Genomic DNA, 17,529 nt, shown 5'->3' with positions numbered 1-17,529 from the left:
ATCTGCTTTCATAGCCTGCTCCCCTCACTGCGGGCCCCTGATCCTCCTTCAAATGGGAATAATATTAGCTTGAACCTCATAGGGCAGTTGTGGAGATCCAGTGAGCTAATCCTTGGCTCACTGTAGCATCCCAGTGCATATTTGTTGAATGATTAAACGGAAGAATATGAAGTGGCTAGAACAGGGCCTGGCACACAGGCGGTGTCCATAAACATTAGCTTTTATTTGTGTTTCAAGGCAAATCAAGGCAAAAAAACCAAAATAAAAACATGAAGTCCAAAGATTCTAACCTGGGAACATTGACAGGCCCACTAAACCACACGTAGGACTTGGAAAAAAACTCGACTCAGTGGGCAGGAGTTTCCAAAGATGGTAAATTGGAGGAGAGATTGTTGAACCGCTTACGGCTGCCGGAGACTGCTGCTGAAGGGGCAGCCTGTGTGGCAGGCCCAGGGTGGCAGGGGTGAGGGCAGCAGGGCTGGGCCTGAGGAGGCAGGGGTCTGTCCTGTCCCCTGCCCCACTGTCCACTGCCAAAGCAGGCCCTTTGTTGACTCAGCTGGGCACTTTCCACAGGGCCCAGCAGACAGTCAGGGCACAGCCAGCCACCCTCAGCTGCGGCCAAAACCCACGCTGGCTTCCCAGGTTCCTGACTGGCTGCCAACGAGGGCCTGGCACCAGAGTAGGACCAGCTACAGGATTTTCAGGGCCTCTTGTTCTCAAAGTATTAGTTATGAAGAATTTCAAGATGGCGAGAGGAGAGCATTAAACCACACTTGGGGCCCTTCTGAGCACGGAGCCCTGGTGTGAGCACGGGTCCCACTCCCGCGAAGGCGGCCTCGCGCAGGGACGGCCCTCTGGAAGCAAGGACTCCTTACCGGAGCGGACGGGACCTTTTCTCTTTAAAGATCCCCCTGTGGCAGGTGCAGTCCATGCTCAGGGAAGACAGTGGCGTGTGCTGTCCGCAGGTCCTAAAAGGCCTGTCCCAACAGCTACCGGGGGACACAGACCCATTTCACAATCCTATAACCAGGTTGGGAGGTGCATCCGGAACCCCAGTCTTCCTGGCACCACAAGAATCCCTTAGCTCCTTTTCCAACATTGGCTTTGGCCTGGGCCCCTGCTGCCCCCAGCCTGGGGCCCCCTCCCAGTTAGCGCACCTCCCCAGAGAGGTCACCCTGCCCCCTGGGCTTCAGCTGTGCCCAGGCCAGCTCCCTCTGATTCCTCTCCAGCTCTTGTCTTTCTCTGAAGCCATCACCTGGACTTACATGTTTACCCACTTATTGTTTGTCTCACCTGCAAGAAAATGAGCCCCAGGAGGGCAGTGGTTTGTACCTGGCCCTGTAGATGCTCAGTAAATATGAGTTAAATGAAACGCTCCCTCCTCAGGTGGGCTTCCCAGTTTCTAGCTCACCGTTACATCTGCAGTGACCTAGTTCACCTATGGGTTGGCAGGCAGGTCTGTAGTCTCTCTGCCCCTCGGCCCATCACAGGAAGAAGTGAACTTGTTTTGTCTTGTTGCCATGTGATCAGTACCCAGCACGGAGCCAGGCACTGAACTGGAGCACAGTACTGGCTGGCTGAGTGGAGGGGACATCTTTCTGTGACTATGGCCTTCCTGCCGTGGACTCTTGGGGCTCAGTGGAAGTGGTCCCCACTCCTGCACCTGCACTCCCAGCAGGGTGAGTGCTCCCACCCTGGCCCATCAACCCCTTGACTCCGGGGCTCTACCCTGGACAGAATCAGTGAACTGTGAACTCATCTCCATGCACCTGTCCTGACAGAGGTCTCTGTGACTCTCATCACTGAATACCCTGCACCCCTGTGCCTGAACACATACGGATGCCATGTTTAGTATTAAAAAATATAGGACATCCAATTAAATTTGAATTTCAGATAAGCAACATATATATTTTTAGTCTAAGTATATCCCAAATATTGCACGTGATATACTTACACTTATTCATGTTTACCTGAAGTTCACATTGATCCGTCAGCCCTAGGCAGGAAGCCCCCGCTGAGTGTGGGTAACTGCATGCTTCTTCCAAAGAAATTCTGCCCTTTCCCACCACCTACCTTAGCCAGGGGTCCTGTCATTGTGCCAAAGAGTTTCCAGCTGTCAACCCCTTCATGTATAAAAGGGAAAATAAAATGATGCTAGGTCCTCCCCTCCTGGGCTTGCCATGAGGATTAAATTACAGAACCATTGGATGCAGTTGTGGCCACCATGCCTGACACCCCACATTAGACCTCCAGGCAGAACTAACTTTGGAATCAGGGTGAGACCACTAACCAGTCCCAGGTGCCACCGTCAGAACAGTGGTGTCACCACGTAGGCGCTCAACAAATGTGGCCAGGCTGTTGTCCCAGACAGATCAACCAGAGGTCAATGCTGTAGGTAGGTTTTTTTTTTTTAATCCACTGAATTAACTGGTTATTTTTGCCCGCTGGCGGCTCACCCTCTATTGTGTAAATGCTGCCTCATTTCCAAGACAATCAACGTGTGTGATTTCTTGAGACCGCATCCAGTGCCAAAGCTTGGAGAAGGGCTGGGACTTCGCCCTGTCCCATATTTCCAGAAGAAGGGGTAGAAAGCAGGGACCGTGGAGTCTCTGGTCTCCATTAGCTTAGGAAGCGAGCGAACCCATGGTTATTCCAGGCCCTGCCAACGTTTCCTGAATCCCCCAAGAAACATTTGGGGCCCCTCCCTTCTCAAGGTAGGGGCTGGGACTGCCCAGCCCACAGCAGGGGCGTCCTCCACGGTAGGCCCTGAGCACTGCGTCATCTGGGCTGGGATCCTAAGCTGGGCCAGGTCTGTAGGTCTGACAGCTTCTCTTCCCAAAAAAACGGTGGTCAGTGCCTTGAACTTCCGTCTGTGCTGGGCACTCCTCCATAAAGCTCCAACCAACTGTTCCTGAGTTCGGCCCTCCAGAAAGTTGCCTGCCTGCCCTCCTAAGAAAGTGAGAGGCATGGCTGTACCCAGTGCGGGGAGAGAACTCACCCACCGCTAGGGCTGGCTTTCTCTGGGCTCTGCAAGGCTCTGCTCTGGTTCCAGCCTATTCAAAGGAAGTAACAATAACTTTTAAACCCTTTTCCCTCCCCTGAGTACCAAAGGAATCTCTGCTCATTACTAAAATTCCAGGCATTCCAGGGATATGTGAATTTTTAAAGAACTAGAAACATACATGGGGGAACAGATATCCCAGAGACCTCCGTTGAGCTCAGGATCCTCCACTGTGTGACCCTGAGCAAGCAGGGGTGACCCACTCCCCCCTCCCACACTGTTTCCGTGTCTGTAAAACGGGTTAATAATATTCCTGCCTTTGAGCATAGGTGTCAGATTGAGTTAATATTTGGTAAGTTTCTGGCACACGGTGAGTGCTCCCTAAGTGCATGTGAAATAAGAGATTTAGGGGAGGGTCCAGAAGGGGACACACCAAATTGTTGAGAGGTTGGAGATGGGCCAGGAGGGGTCTGTAATATTTTAATACCTTTTTAAATCAGGAGAATGTGTTCTTGTAGCATTTGTGTAATTAAAACCTAATGAAATAAAACTATTCTCCAGCACTTCCCCCCACCTCTTTTGAACTCCGGAGCCGCTCTTCTCCCAGCCGAAGGCCCTCCGGGCAGCAGACAATGGGTGTGGATTCGCCCCGGGCCTGCCGGCTGAGACTTTGCACAAGTCCCCGACAGGTATTTACATGACAAGGGCTTTCCTCGGAGCAGTCCCGGGCGTGTCTACGCGAGTTCCAGTCTTCCCCAGTCGACCTCCTTGGGGTCAGGTTAAAGAGCGCGGGGGAGGGGGCAGGAGAATAGGGGCCTCTTGGGGTGCAGCACTGCAGGCAGGAGTCTCCTGCGAAATCAGATAAAGGCGTTATGCTGAGGAAACCCCGCTTTTTCTAATTCCCTCTGCCCTGAGCCCCAGGGACCTCGCGCTCCTTTGGGGACGCGGCTTCCCCAAAAGCCTGGGTCAAAGACCCCGGGATGAAGGCGGGGAACACGGCTGGGACTAAGACCCACTCCCCCGCACCGGCTGTGTGTAGGGCAGGGGTTCCAAACTGATCCCCGCAGGGGAAGGGACCCTGTGCCCCTCCAAGGGGCGGCGCAGGTCTCAAGTGTTCGCGGGCCGCCTCGCTCTGGCCCTTTAAGAGCCCGCCCCCTTCCTCGTCATCCCGCCCCGCGGCCCGGTGAGGGGGTGCGGGGGAACCTCGGCGGGGATTGGCGCAGCACGCGCCCCCTCCCCGGCCCCCGCGCGGTGGGAACCGGCAGCCCCGTCTAGCGCTGACGTCAGACCGTCTGCCTGCCTCCGACCGCGGTCTCGGAGCGAAACCCGATCTCCTTGGACTTGAATGAGGAGGAGGAGGAGGCGGCGGCGGCGGCGGAGGCGCTCGGCTGGGGGAAGCCAGCAGCAGAGGCTCAGCCCCGGCGGCGGCAGCGCGCGCCCCGGCTGCCAGCCCATTTCCCGGACGCCGCCCGCGGTCCCTGCGGACGCCCCCGGGGCTGCCAAGGGGCGGCCGGGGGGCAGTGGGGAGCGCGGCTCCGTGCACTGAGTCCCGCGGCGCCCCGGGAACTTGGCGGCGCCCAGAGCCCGGCGAACCGGGGCGCGCCTTCCCCGCCGCGCGCCTCCTGCATGCGGGGCCCGAGCGCCGGGCGCCGGCCGGAGTTCCCCCCGGTCGCCCCCGCGCTCCCAGCGCCCCGCGCCGCGCCGCCGCGCCGTCCATGCACCGCTTGATGGGGGTCAACAACACCGCCACCACCGCCGCCGGGCAGCCCAATGTCTCCTGCACGTGCAACTGCAAACGCTCTTTGTTTCAGAGCATGGAGATCAGTGAGTGACCCCGCACCCTCCTTCCCGGAGACCCCTTGGGGCTCGTACCCCTAGTTGAGGCGTAGCTGCGGGCGGGGGCCCGGTCTGTGCGCGCCCCCTCGGGCCGTGCGCCCTGCGCCCAGGGCGCGCCCTCCCGGCTCGCGGCAGCTGGCTGCCGGCCCGGCTTTGTCCCGCGGCGCAGCGAGCCTGGCACGGCCTCGGCTGCCCGCGCCCCGCCCGCCGGGACTCGGACCCCAGGCTGAGCGGCGGGGAGGGCGGCGGGGTGCCCGACGCGGGAGGGTTGGGGCTGGCGGATACGTGAAGTTTCCATTTTATTTCCCTAAGGGGCAATCGCTGTGGAGCAATTAGGCCGGCTCTTTATCAACTTTGGCTGGGGGTGGAGGTTGGGGGGTGGCGGGTGTGTGAGACACTGTCTGGCCTGCGAGGTGTCTGGGGCTCCTGGTGTGTGTCTGGAGTGTGCGTGGCGCTGTGTGTCTCATTCTGTGTGAGTGGGTTTGCGTGAGTCTGTGGAGTGTGCGTGTCTGGGTCTCTGTCTGGGTCTCGGCGCGTCTGCCTCTGCGTCTGGGCCGCGGTCTGTGCGAAGAGTGTGTGTTTCCGAGTCTTCTTGCGTCTCTAGGTCCAGGTCTGGGTGCCTCTCTCGAGTGTGTGCATCTCTCTGGGGGCTGGGGACCATTTGTGTCCAGGTGTCTGAATCCAGGGCTCAGCGCTGGTGGGTCTGGGCGAATGTGGATCCCGAGTGTGTGTCATTGTGTGAGTGTCTGTGTCCCCGACGGACCTATAAATAGCCTCTGTCTGGACAGCTTGGCTCAGCCTGGCTGGAACGGTGGTTACAAATGAGTCAAAGTTTGGGGCTGTCTGTGTTTGGGACTGCCTTGCCCTGCGAGAGGGAGGGAGGGAGCACAGGGAGGGGGTGATTGAAGCTTGGCTGGAACTTGTTCTGCATATGGATAAGTTGAGGCAGACAAGTCTCTTCTTCCTTCGTGCATAGCCCACCCAGGTGGACACTCCGTTGGGTGGGGAATGGACTGCCACCCCATGGGGTGTGCCCCTAGCTTACACCCCCTCCCCTGCCAGTCCCTCTGGGGACCTCTTGCCTCTCTGAGCTTCAGTTTCCCCCTTCTTGCCTCTGAGCACCCCAGGCGAGGGGTAGGGCCAGCTTTCTTCCAGTTGGGACCTGGAGTCCAAGCAGCCGCCACTGAGCAGGGCAGTCACTGCGTGACTCATAAGCCAGTTTCCGCAGGCGGCTGCCACAGTTTGCAGCCCCTGAGCTTGTACAGTGAGGCACAAGAGGTAAAAATAACTCATGGCTGGCCCTGCTGGGGCAGGCCGGCTTACTTTGGTGGTGGGGTCCTTCCACCCATAGGCCCCCCACTACCTTCACCAGGCCGGTGTGGTTCAGGGAGAACCTGCCCAGAGCCAGCGTTTGCGGAATTGAGTTTCATTAAACCAGATTGCTTCCCAAAGGCCCTTTGTGAACTGGGAGGCTAATGAAATGCACGAGGATGTTATTAAAATATGTTCGCACATGTTTGGAGAGTCTTGCCGGGACTAAATGGATTGCTGCTCGAGTACCCTCCAAGCTCTGTTTCCCCCCTCCTCCTGTAAAGCTGCCTTGGGGGGGGCTTCCCACCCAGGGAGTCCACGTTGCGTCCAACTTAACCATTATGAGGCTACACACAGTCAGACATTCTGTTCTTGTCTTTCTCAGTGTTGAGGACTTTAAAAAAAAATTCATTCGTGTATCTGTCTCTTTTTTGGGCTGCTCAGCCCTGATAATATTTTGGCTGACACCAAGGACTTGTTAAATCGGTTGCCTGTGACCCGTGTGCTTCCCACAGATCTGAGTGGGACCCTTGAGGGTTGGGCCTAGAACACCGGCCTGCCCCAAATGGCTTCAGGGTGGCCCATTAGTCACCATGCTCCTTGCAATTTTTACACACCGCCCCCTACTTACTGGAAGAAAGCCCAGGGCAGAAAGGGAAGTGATCTTAACCCAGGTATAATGTAACAGTTTGTTGGTAGAGCTAATCAGATTTCCCGAAAGAGTCTCGTGAGGAAGCTTTAAGCCCAGAAGTTTCTTTATACAAAAAGATGAGGAGGAAGGAGGGAAGGATAAATGAAGGAAGGAACAGATAGTAGCCGCTGGGTATGTCACATGCCAAGAGTCAGGGGTTGTTTCCAAGTAGACTGGTAAAAGCAGACATGGAGCTGGGCTGCAGGGTAGTGTCCAGGCGGCCACTGTACTGTAGGAGACGAGGTCATCCTTATTAGGTCCCTTGGGCCTCTTGGGCCTCAGTTTCCTTATCTGAAAAATGAGACCGTGACGGTTGAAATATAAAATTCTGCCATCTTTAAACATGGGGCCTCTGCCCTCTGAAAGTCTGGCTGGAGGCTTCAGTGCCAGAAATGGCTCTGACCCCTCAAATAGTGCTCCATCCCAGGTGGGGTGTTCAGCTGCTCCAGATTTCAGGCCTGGGTGGAGCCCTGCCAGCTCTGGGTTCATGCCCTCCCTTTAGAGATGAGGGAGGGCGGCCACGGAGAGCTGTGCCCCAGGTCCCCAACCCACCCTCCGCCCGCACCTGACATAATTTCTTGGGGAGTGCACGCACTTGTCTCTTGAATTTGGAACCTGGGCCGCACACTAGGTCCACCTTGGCCTTGGGGGCTGGAGGAAACCAGAAGCATCCTCTTTGCACTTGGGAGGGTGGGAACTGGATCGTCTCCGAGGAAGCCAGGAATCTGGGATGGTCTTCATGCGACTTTAACAAGACCCTGCCAAGACAGCCCAGGGACCCCCATCTATTCTGAGAGTCAAGGAGAATTCACTGTTCCTAAAACACCCTTTTTTTTCTTTAAAAAAGCCAGGGGTCTTGGGATTAAAAACAGCTGGCTCAAGTGACAGCCCCCTGGGGCTGACAGCCGGGGAGTTGGCTGTGGCGACTTTTGAGGAAAAGACTCCTTCTGGCACATGTTTTTCTTGGCATTCTCATGGACCTCTTTTTCATTCTGCTGCGCCTCTTAGTTAGCCCCTGTCTTTCTCCTCCAGCTTTACTTGAGATTTCTGGGGGGCAGATAGATGCTAACTGTTCTCTGGGCAGGCTGACGTGGGGTGCTGCACAGCTGGAAGTTCCTGTGGCAGTATCTCTTAAGGGCCTGTGGGGGTGCCCCCTGCCCTGGACCCATGTTGTACCCCTGCAGGAAGTATCTACTGGTGGCAGTTTTGTTTCTTAATACGATCAGAGTCCCTGAGCCTCTGACTGCTCCTCAGCCAACTGCAAACACATTTTCCAAAACCCTGGAGACTTTTCAGAAGCTCTCAGGACATCCAGTTTCTGATCGTTTGTGCTGCTCGTGTTTAACGCTCGAATCCAGGGTGTATCAGCCTGGGCACTAGGATGCTGTGGGCCAAATGATTCCTGTGGGACGGAGGGAAGGTTGTCTGGGTGGTGGGTGTCCAGCAGCATCCCTGACCTCTACCCGCTAGATGCCACAGTGTCGTAACAACCAAAAGTGTCTCCAGACATTGCCAAATGTCCCTGGAGAGGCACATTGCCCTGGTGGAGAACCACTGCTTCCATCAGTTACTGGTTTCTCCGAGGACCTGCGGGCCAGAGGGCACCTCTGAATTGCTAGAGGGTGATCATCAGCTCCCGTCAGAAGTCACATCGCCCTCCAAGCGGGTGCCCACCGCTCATTCATTTAGCCTTTATTGAGTGTCTGTTGTGTGCCAGGCAGGAAGGATAGGGGCTCCCTCTTGAACTTGCCAGTTTTCATCTTGGATTTGCATTTATTACGTGGAGGGACTCGGCACCAGGGAAACAGGGAAATGCGTATTTCCAGGTTCCGGTTAAGCTGGCTGTCCGGTGCCAGCTCTTCGCCCTGTGGGCCTTCTCAGCTAGGACTTTTAGCCCATATGTTTTCTGTCTGTGTTTTAGGATGAGGTGCAGTAAGGGGTGGAGTTTTGATTGGCTCTCAGGTCAGGCAGTGGGTCACAGCTTCCCAGGAGATTGGGTTAACCAGCCACACTACCCAGTGTGACCCAGAGTCAGGGGTGAATGTAATATTTGTCAAGACACAGAATAACTAATTGCTCGGGTGCGCAGTGCCCATGTGCCTGCACACACACAGTCAGCTGCCACCCCTTTCTGCCTTAACTGCCAGCTTCTCTCTGAGTTGGGAATGGTTACAGCTTCTTCTGGACATGAGAGAACAGGGGAAAGGTACACACACAAAGTCTCCCCTATCAGTTTGCACAACTATGCCCTCGCCCTTCGAAAGAGAAGAAGGGAGAGAGAAAGTGAAGCTGCCTGGGAGAGGAAGGTGCTGGGGGTTTTCCAGGATAGCAAGACGTGCTTGCCACCCAACAGTCCCGGGGTCCCCCATTCAGGGGCCCAGATACCTGCCCCTGCCTCCTTTTATCTCCATCCAGCAGTTTAAACAGAGTTTAAAACAAAGTTTTTGGTTTGGTTAATTGTTTAAATCTAAGAAAACATTCAAGAGGATGGCTGTAGCAAAAGGGCCCAAACCAGAGGGTCAGCGTGGTTTTCCCCTCAAGGGTGTCCATCCACAGAGAGTTTGCAGGCACTCAGGGTCTGGGGTCCTGCCCAGAGAGAAGAGCTCTTACAAATGGAAGTTTGGAGGCTGTATTCCTGCCAGCCTTGGGCTCTTGTATGGCACATGCTGAGGAGGCGATCAAAGCCGAGGGTGCATTTTGTGCCTTTCAGAGGGTCTCGTGCAGGCACGTGTGGGCCGTGTGTGCTTGCACGCCCATCCCTCTCTGTGCCGGTGGAGCAGGGAGGGCTGTGCAGGGCTTTTTGAGACCAGGAGGGGCTTGTGGGCAGCCAACTCAGTATTCCCTGAGATGGGCTGTCCAGAACTGGGGTCGGAAGCCCTTCCCAAAGGGCTTCTGCTGCCTGGTTCCTGACTGCCAGTGGGCCCTGTGTAGCCAGATCTTTCTGTTTCTGGGACTGGACAGCTAGACTTTCATGTAAAACTCCTGGGTTTTAAGTACTGGCATTATCTTTCCTTCTTGAAGGGCCCCACAAAACTTGCTCGTAGACCCAATATCTCCTGGGGGCTACAGTGGGTTAAGAGTGTGACCAACGACAGAGTGGTGGAGGCTCAGCCCGGCACCAAAACGTGCCAGCTGCTCACCTTTTGCTGTCACTCAGCCCGTGTGTACAGCCGGGCAACACAGCCCCCATGTGCTGGGGTGCTGAGTGTTCAGAGATGATTCTCGTGGAGTGTGGCCCGCGGTCTGCACAGTCCTGTGCTCATGGGGGTGGGTGGTGACAGTGCGGGGCACAGTAGACTCAACTACCCACTCTGGCCTGTCCCCTTAGTGGTCACAGTACAGCACACTGCCTGATGAGAAGGCCTTCGCCAGAAAAAGGTTTCCCCATTCTGGGGCTGGGGTGCCCACACTGGCTGGGAATGTTGGCATGAAAAGGCCCATGTGGAGACCGTGGCCTTGGAAGTGTCTGTAACTGAATATTTGTGTACCTTCCCTTGTCCTTGCCTGGCCCACTGCAGACCCGACTGGCAAATCTTGCACACGCCTGCCCCCAGCCCAGGAAGTGCAGATAGCCTCTCACAAACCCCACCCTCCAGCGCTGGGTCCCTCTAATCCACTGTCAGCTTTGGGGGACACAGGCCGGCCAGGGGAGGGTATGAATCACAAAATACCACCCTGGCATCCAGATGCCCCACTAGGTCCAATTCAGAAGACGGCCAGAAGCAGAAAGGCAGAAACGCGCAATGGTTTGAGCCTCCCATTTTGAAAATTAATTTCACTTTTTGAATAAGCTGGTGTATGCAGGGGTGGGGTGGGATGGGGTGGAGGACGTGTGAACCATCAAAATAAGACCCTCACCTTTTTTTTCTGGGATGGGTGGGGTGGGGTAGGGCGGGAGAGAATGGAGTGGGGGCACATCTCCCGTTGTCATTTCTCTCAGCACCTGTGTCTTCACTCCTGCCCTTCCCCCTCCCTGAGGTGGGCTGCACCCCTTCGTGGAGTCGTGACAACCGGCAGCACTGACAGTCAACATCATTTTCCCTTCAGTGACATTACAGAGCCAAGCCCTGACACCTCAGGGCTTGTCAGGCACAGGTAGAGAGCTGTCTGTCACCAAGCTGGGGCAAGTCCCAGAATGTTTGCTGAAGGAGTGGGGGGTTTCAGCACCCTGGGGTGGCCCTGGAAAGGTTTGGGATGCCCCTAGGCTTTCTGAGAGCCACAGAATGGCTTCTCTCTTCCATTTGTTTCCAGGGTGACTGATGGATTTTTGCTTTCATTCCCTTTCCTAGTTGGATATGGAGAGCTTATTATGTGCCAAGCACTAGTGACGCATTTTTTTCTCATTCCTCAAACAACTCCAAGAGAGCTTTTGCTATCACCAATTTGCAGATGCACAAATAGGATCAGAGAGGGTCAGATACTTGCTCCAGGTCTCACAGCCAGGAACTGATGCTCTTTTGGGATCAAACCTAAGCTCCCCGGCCCCACAGCTCATGCTCCCATCATTTTTTCTCAGAAACACCACACTGACTCCCTGAACCCCAGTGCAAGACTTGACATCACAGTGCTAGTTTAGATTTTGTCCGAAGACTGCAATCCCATGTTGGACCATTCATTAGGGAGAAGCAGTAACAAATTTCGGGGCACGCACTTGGGTCTATTCCACCCTGGCAGCAAACTGGCTGTCTTGGAAAGGTCTCCCCCAAACTGGTACCTGTGTCAGGAGCTGGTGTCTCCATCTCAGCTCCTTTCTGCAGCCCCAACACCACCATCAGATATTGCGGCAAGAGCGTGCGAAGTGGCCCAGGGCTGTTCCTGGGGGAATTGTATCTGTAACCTTCCCCGTGACTTCCAGGCCATCTGGGGTCCGTGCACTGCCAGCATTTATGGCTAGGCTGACATTATGAGACTTTGTGGGGGACACAGCATGGTGCAGGTGCTCAGCCATGCAGCACTTCATTATGCACCCGTGATGCTGTTCCAGGAGCTATGGCATGTCGGGACCATGTAGACAAAACCCTGCCCTCTGAGAGTTGCCAATCTAGTGAGCAGACAGCCAGGAAAATGAGTTTATTCTGGTGGGGGACTGAGGAATCCCAAACGGGGGTACCCCCAAGGCTTCTGTCGGGGAGGCTCCCCGCTCCCTGCCTGGTCATCCCGTTTGGGCTGGAGAGCCCCTTGTGGGTCTCCTGTCACACCTGCCATGCAGTATTTAATGTTGTATATTTTGGGGATCTGTGCCTGTCTGGTTCAGTATAGACCCCAAGCCTGTAGGAACCTCATGTGTAGGAGGAGGGAAGGAAGTGGACAGGGAGGGCAGGCAGGCTCCCACACCCCAGAGGGGGAATTTCTAGGGCAGTTCTTTTCTGCACACACCAGCTTCAGACTTGGAGTGGTTTCTGCTAACTCTCCTAGGCAGTGGCACCCCTGGGTGGAGCTGACGTTTGCTCCAGTGTGATGGTTAGACGCTGCACCTCGACAGGATTAGGCGGCTGCTGTGACTCTCCTTTGGAGGTACCAAGTGTTAGTTGGATCTTAATATTTGAGGGAATTCTAATACGTGTATTTTTTTCAATGGAGAAGAGGCGGAAGGAAGAAGAGGGGTCACTTGGCGTAGAATAGCGCCTGCCGTGAACTTGGCTAGGATGTCAGAAGCACTGGGAAGCAGAGAGTCTGATTTTCTTTTCTTTCAGATCTAGTTTAGCATAAATCATTTATTATTGTATCAGTGGGTTTGGGAAATGGCTTTACTGGCAGAAAAGAGTTTTAATTATTTGGTAACAAGTGTAAAATCCCCAGCGGCTCTGGGGTATAAATGCTGGGGAGAGTTTGCGAGTTTGCTCCTGGCCTCTATAAGCCAGCTCTCGAGGTTCCACCGTCCTCTAGAAGCACCTCCCAGTCCTCCCTGGCAGGCAGCCCTGGGCTCCCCCAGCCTGGACAGATGCAGCAGCAACCTCTGAGCAGTCGTGTGGGTTCAAGACACCAACTTGCCTTTTAAATTTGGAGAGACTGTCCTGTATCTTTGGTTCCTGTTAGGGTCTTTGGTGGCAATGGTGGGGGACCAGGCAGCCATGCTGTGTCCTGGTTAGAATTGATGCAACTTTTGCATAATCTTGGTACAGAGTAGATGTTCGATAAACAGTGAAACAGTTGGTGAACAAGAGGATTTATGGTGTTCCTCGGTTTCCCCCATGGCTCCTGGGATCATGCAGTGATGTTCTATAAAGTCCTAGCACGTGATGGGGGTCTGTCCATAGCAGCTGTCACCCCTTATTATCACTGATGGGGGGTCTTCAGTTCCTGGCATCAGGGATGGGAGAGCCTTTGGGGTCCTTGAGATCTCTGGGAGGTGATGCTTCCATGTGTGGCTTTGGAGGTGGGGGTTTCAGTGGTTAAGAATACAGAAATGTGTGCTTTAATATATAAAACCACATGTCTTTGGTTATACAAAACATATATAATATAAAATATGTAGAATTTTTTTAATATGTGCTTTCCACTCAGCAAGGCTAGGAGACTTCTCTGAAGTCCCCTGAATGGAAGCCACAGTGGGGGCACTGCCACCACAGGTGTGCCCAGGGCTGAGCCTGAGCCTTCCCTGGCTTTGCCGTGACCTCCCCAGGCAGGCGAAATCAGGGGTCCTAGGCTCGGTTTTCAGAAGCAAGAGAAGTGGGTAACTGAGTCAGTTTTCCAGGAAGTTTCGGGGAAAGCAAACCACCTTTGCCCCAGAGAGGTTTTTCAGCCCTGGTAGTCTTTGTTGCCGGTCCCCGCCTGCCCGTCTAGGTAGAGCCTTGAGACAGCTCTGCCTGCCACGTGCCTCGCTTTGCCCATGACGGGCCGGGCAGCCGGTGGTAACTGGGACCGTTGCCTGAGGTTATAAGCCAGGTGTGAGCTCCGTTTTACTCTCTTCTGTGTAGGTCTGCCCACTAAGGTGGGACATCCCCATTCGGGATGCCTTCAGACTTCACAGAAGTTCCTGGAAAAGGTTCATATGCCCAGATCACAAGTTTCAACCCCAGCCTTGTGTGGTGATTCATCCCGGAGGCCACACTTCCATTAGGGAGGCTCAGACCTTGTATGTGGCCACAGCCAACAGTATTATTCATCAGCCTGAGTTTTATAGCAGGTAGAATAGCTTTGATCTGGAATACCTCCACTTATGTCATTTGAGAGATGACGTGAGAGTCTGGTTGTTTTAGAGGGTCTTTTCAAAATTCCGTTCCTGGAAGGAAGAATCTTTATGTTCTGTTATGGCTGCTACATGTAAGGAATAAAAAGTAAAAGTTATACCAAGGTTTTTACTGAAACTGTGTATTTATGCACTTACTTCCTTTACTTCGCTCACGTGGCTCCACATTTTAAGCCTAATTCTTAGTAACCTGACAGAAGAAAGTAGAAGGTGAAGTGGGGGGTGTCCTGGGAGCCCTGCAGGAATTTGGTGGCAGCCCCCCGCCCGATGGGCGAGTTCCCACGCCGTCAGCCTGAAGTGCTATAGCTGCTCACAGCTCTAATCACCTTCCTAAAAACAATTGAGTCGGTAATAATTCTGTAAACCTGTGAATCAACTTTGCGCAAACACCCTGAGTAATTTCTTTGTTCTTTTCTTTCTACTTTATAATTGGTGTCTGTAAAAGCCAAAGGTTTGGTCTTGCGGAAGGCGTGATTCATTTATTGGTGTCTGTGCCGCCCCGTTATCATTCAGTCATTTCAGAACGCTGTCGCTGTGAGCCAGGAATGATTCATACCAGGCTGAGCTTAGTGGATGGGGTCATGGCCATCAGAGGGAACTATTTTTTCTAATCTATTTATGGTATGGGAGAAAGAAGTGGGTGTATTGAGATGATGGAGAGGGTGTCAATTACATTGGTGAATATAACCGATTAAATAACACTAGCCGGCCCTTTAAACCCCACTGTGCTGCTGTGGGTCCTTAGGATAGATCACCGCTAAACACATTCCTGTGTCAGGTGTATCTCGCCCATGTTTACGGATCCCGAAGTCCAAGCAGGCTGACAGGTAGGGACCCTGCATCAAACCCGGAGCAGTTTCAAATTGAAAGCCACAGATGAAGAGAATGTTGCCTTTTTAAAAAGTCTGTCCACCATAGAACAGCTTACTATCTGGGCTTCTAAGGGTCAGGAACCATTCCCCACTGCACTCCCATTTCTAAACTGGCAGTTATTAGATGTGTGTGATTGTCAAGTCTTTCATTATGCTGCAAAGTGTGCAAACTTAGACCTGGAGTTGCTCATCTTGCTTAACTTTCTTAATTACTTTTGACCCTGAATAAAATTGTCCCCATTCTCCCATCTAGAGGATGACTGGAGTTCCTTCCTACATGGGCCAGAGGTAGCCCAGCTTCCAAACGTCTGCATAAATCTAGGCCCTGCATAATCCCGAAGTTGCTTGTATTTGTTTAGCTGAGAAATAGTTCTTCCCAGTGGCCATTTCTCCCCTGCAGATTCCTTGTCTGGTTGATTCTGTATCTGAGTAACTCGCTTTGCTGCTCTGCATCTGCCGTCTGCATCACAGAATGAGGGCCTGGCTTAGATATTTGTGAATCCCCAGCTCCTCTAACCCTTTAGTTAGAGGAGAATCCAGCCAGTGGTTATTGAGCAGCTTTGTGACTTCCAAGGTGAGGATCAGGGATGAGTGCATGGCAGTGGGCCCAGTATTTGCGTTCCTGCCCGTGGCAGACATTGCTAATCGATAGCAGCATCCATTTTTGCTGGACTCCAGTTCTCCTCAAGGTGGTGCTCCCGTGTCCACTCCCATCCAGGACTCAGAGTGGCCTCGAGTGGTGACATCACTGTGATGTAGGCGATCCTCATGAGGAAGGAAGTTGTCTGCTCAGAGAAACAGCCAGCTGTGAGAGCATCCAGGGCTGCAGAGCTCCTGCAAGGGGAGCTCCTGTGCACAGGCACCAGGGCTCCTCTGCTTCTCACTTTGGGTCACGTGGAGGCGCTCTGGGTTGCATAACAAGTCAGAGACAGTCCCTTCTGAGAGTTCTAGGCATGTACCACCACCTTCAATTGACCCAGCCCCCGCCTTCTGCTGTCAGACCTGGGTCACATCCAAACCTCCAGGCTTGTTCACCGTGAGAGCGGCAGCAGGACCCACCTGTGTCACCTCTCAGCTGCCCAACAGTTCTTCATTTGCTTCCTCTAGAATCAGCGTCACAAACTCAAATGTCACAGAAGCTTCTATTTTACCTTGACAGCTTCTTTCCATGGACATCTGGAGTCCTGCCCGAAGCACATCGCAGCATTCCTTTACACTCTAGTGAGAATGCACTCTGGACCCTTTCCCCAGAATAGACTTAGGCGCGTGGGGGTGGGAAGAACAGGAAAGCGGGGAGGCTGGGAGGCAGTCAGGGTTCAGGGAACGAGCACCCAGCTCCCAGCAACTTTGTCTAGCTGATCATTTTCTTGGTGTTTGCCACAGTGGGGTTGTGGCTTTTTGAGCCTCAGCTATTCAACTGACAGTTGCAGATGCTCGCTGAGCGCTGTGCACACCCTGCCTCATTGAGTCCTCCTGGGAACTCCATTTGTGCACGAGGAGGGGGAGCTAAGTCACAAACCAGGGTGCAGGAGGTCGCCCAGCCAGGAGCAGAGCAGGATTTGAACTTGGGCGATGGGGCTTTGCAGCCTGTGCTTTGCCCCCCCTCCCCTGGGCTGCAGAACCACCTGTCACCTGGCATAATAAGGGTGTGGCTGATTTCATGTCTCGCTGCCGTTTACAGCCAGGCCTGCACCCTGTTCGGCGCCCTCCACACACAACCCTTCTTGGAAGGGTCGCCTGGCTGCCATCCCCAGGGCCTAGGCCAGGGAGAGCAAGAATTTGTCCAGCTTTGGGTTACAGCTGAAGAGAGAAAGGGGTCACCATGACCTGTGGGGTGCTGGGGAGGGCCTGGGCTCCCGAGAGGGGATGGGAGAGCCCCGGGGACGTCAGGACTGGAGGAACCTCTCCTAGCCTCGTCGCAGCCTCTGTCCTCACTGAACAGGGAAGCCCCCCGGGGGCTCTGCAGCCCTACTACTCAGGCCAGTTTCCAGGAGGGGGGCACCGGGTAGTTCTGGTGTGGCCCCTGCCCGGGGCGCCGGCTGAGGTCTCGGGAGGGGAAGGAGGGAGCCCAGGCCAGTGTCCCACCCACAGCCCTCTGGCGCTAATTGGAGGAGCACTATTAATAATGTCATCATCGGAAGGACACCTTGCTGATGGCCCCATGCGAGCCAGGATGGGGCTCTTGCCCATGTGTGTCTGCTGGAGTTGGGCAGCCATACCACGGCGCCCAGAGCACCTGCCTCGTCCTGTCTCCCAGTGCAGGGCGCACCCTCACTGTCCTGCTCTGACCAGGCGCTTGTAAGAGCTCAAAGCCCTGGGGCCTGGGCGTTTCTGTCTTTAGCTCGGCCGCTGTGGGCGTGGGCTGGGTGCGCAATTTCCTGAGAGCCGGACAGGCACAGTGTCCTTCTCGCTCCCTGTGGCTGGCCAGGTGCGGCCCTGAGCCTGGCTGCAGCTGGAGCTGCCCAGCCGTCACCTCCCTGGTCTTGGCGCCCGACGTGAGGCTTTCTGTGTCGCCCGACGGCACATCACTTTGAAGAAGTTTCTGGGCACTGGTGGGCCCGTGATCGAAGGCGGAATGCTCTGGGATTGAGGTTTTCTTGCCCCTGATCCCCAGATGAGCCCATGCATG

General features: G+C 54.6%; 1 protein-coding gene across 2 annotated transcripts in view; it reads left to right on the top strand.

Annotated features, from left to right (window-relative positions):
- The first annotated feature begins 4,218 nt into the window (after positions 1-4,218).
- PMEPA1 (prostate transmembrane protein, androgen induced 1) overlaps positions 4,219-17,529 on the top strand; it is a 54,609-nt gene continuing 41,298 nt past the window's right edge. Inside the window, exon 1 of one of the 2 annotated variants that reach the window (XM_036901889.2) lies at positions 4,219-4,825. In XM_036901889.2, the coding sequence (XP_036757784.1) occupies positions 4,772-4,825 (54 nt within the window). In that variant the 5' untranslated portion in view covers positions 4,219-4,771. The remainder of the gene's footprint in view (positions 4,826-17,529) is intronic. The other variant, XM_036901890.2, reaches the window with a different exon arrangement.

The sequence above is a fragment of the Manis pentadactyla genome, chromosome 5, assembly GCF_030020395.1.
Source record: "Manis pentadactyla isolate mManPen7 chromosome 5, mManPen7.hap1, whole genome shotgun sequence".
In the NCBI taxonomy this organism is placed as follows: Eukaryota; Metazoa; Chordata; class Mammalia; order Pholidota; family Manidae; genus Manis; species Manis pentadactyla.
Note: the sequence above shows the minus strand (reverse complement) of the source record. Positions and strands in the feature narration are given on the sequence as shown.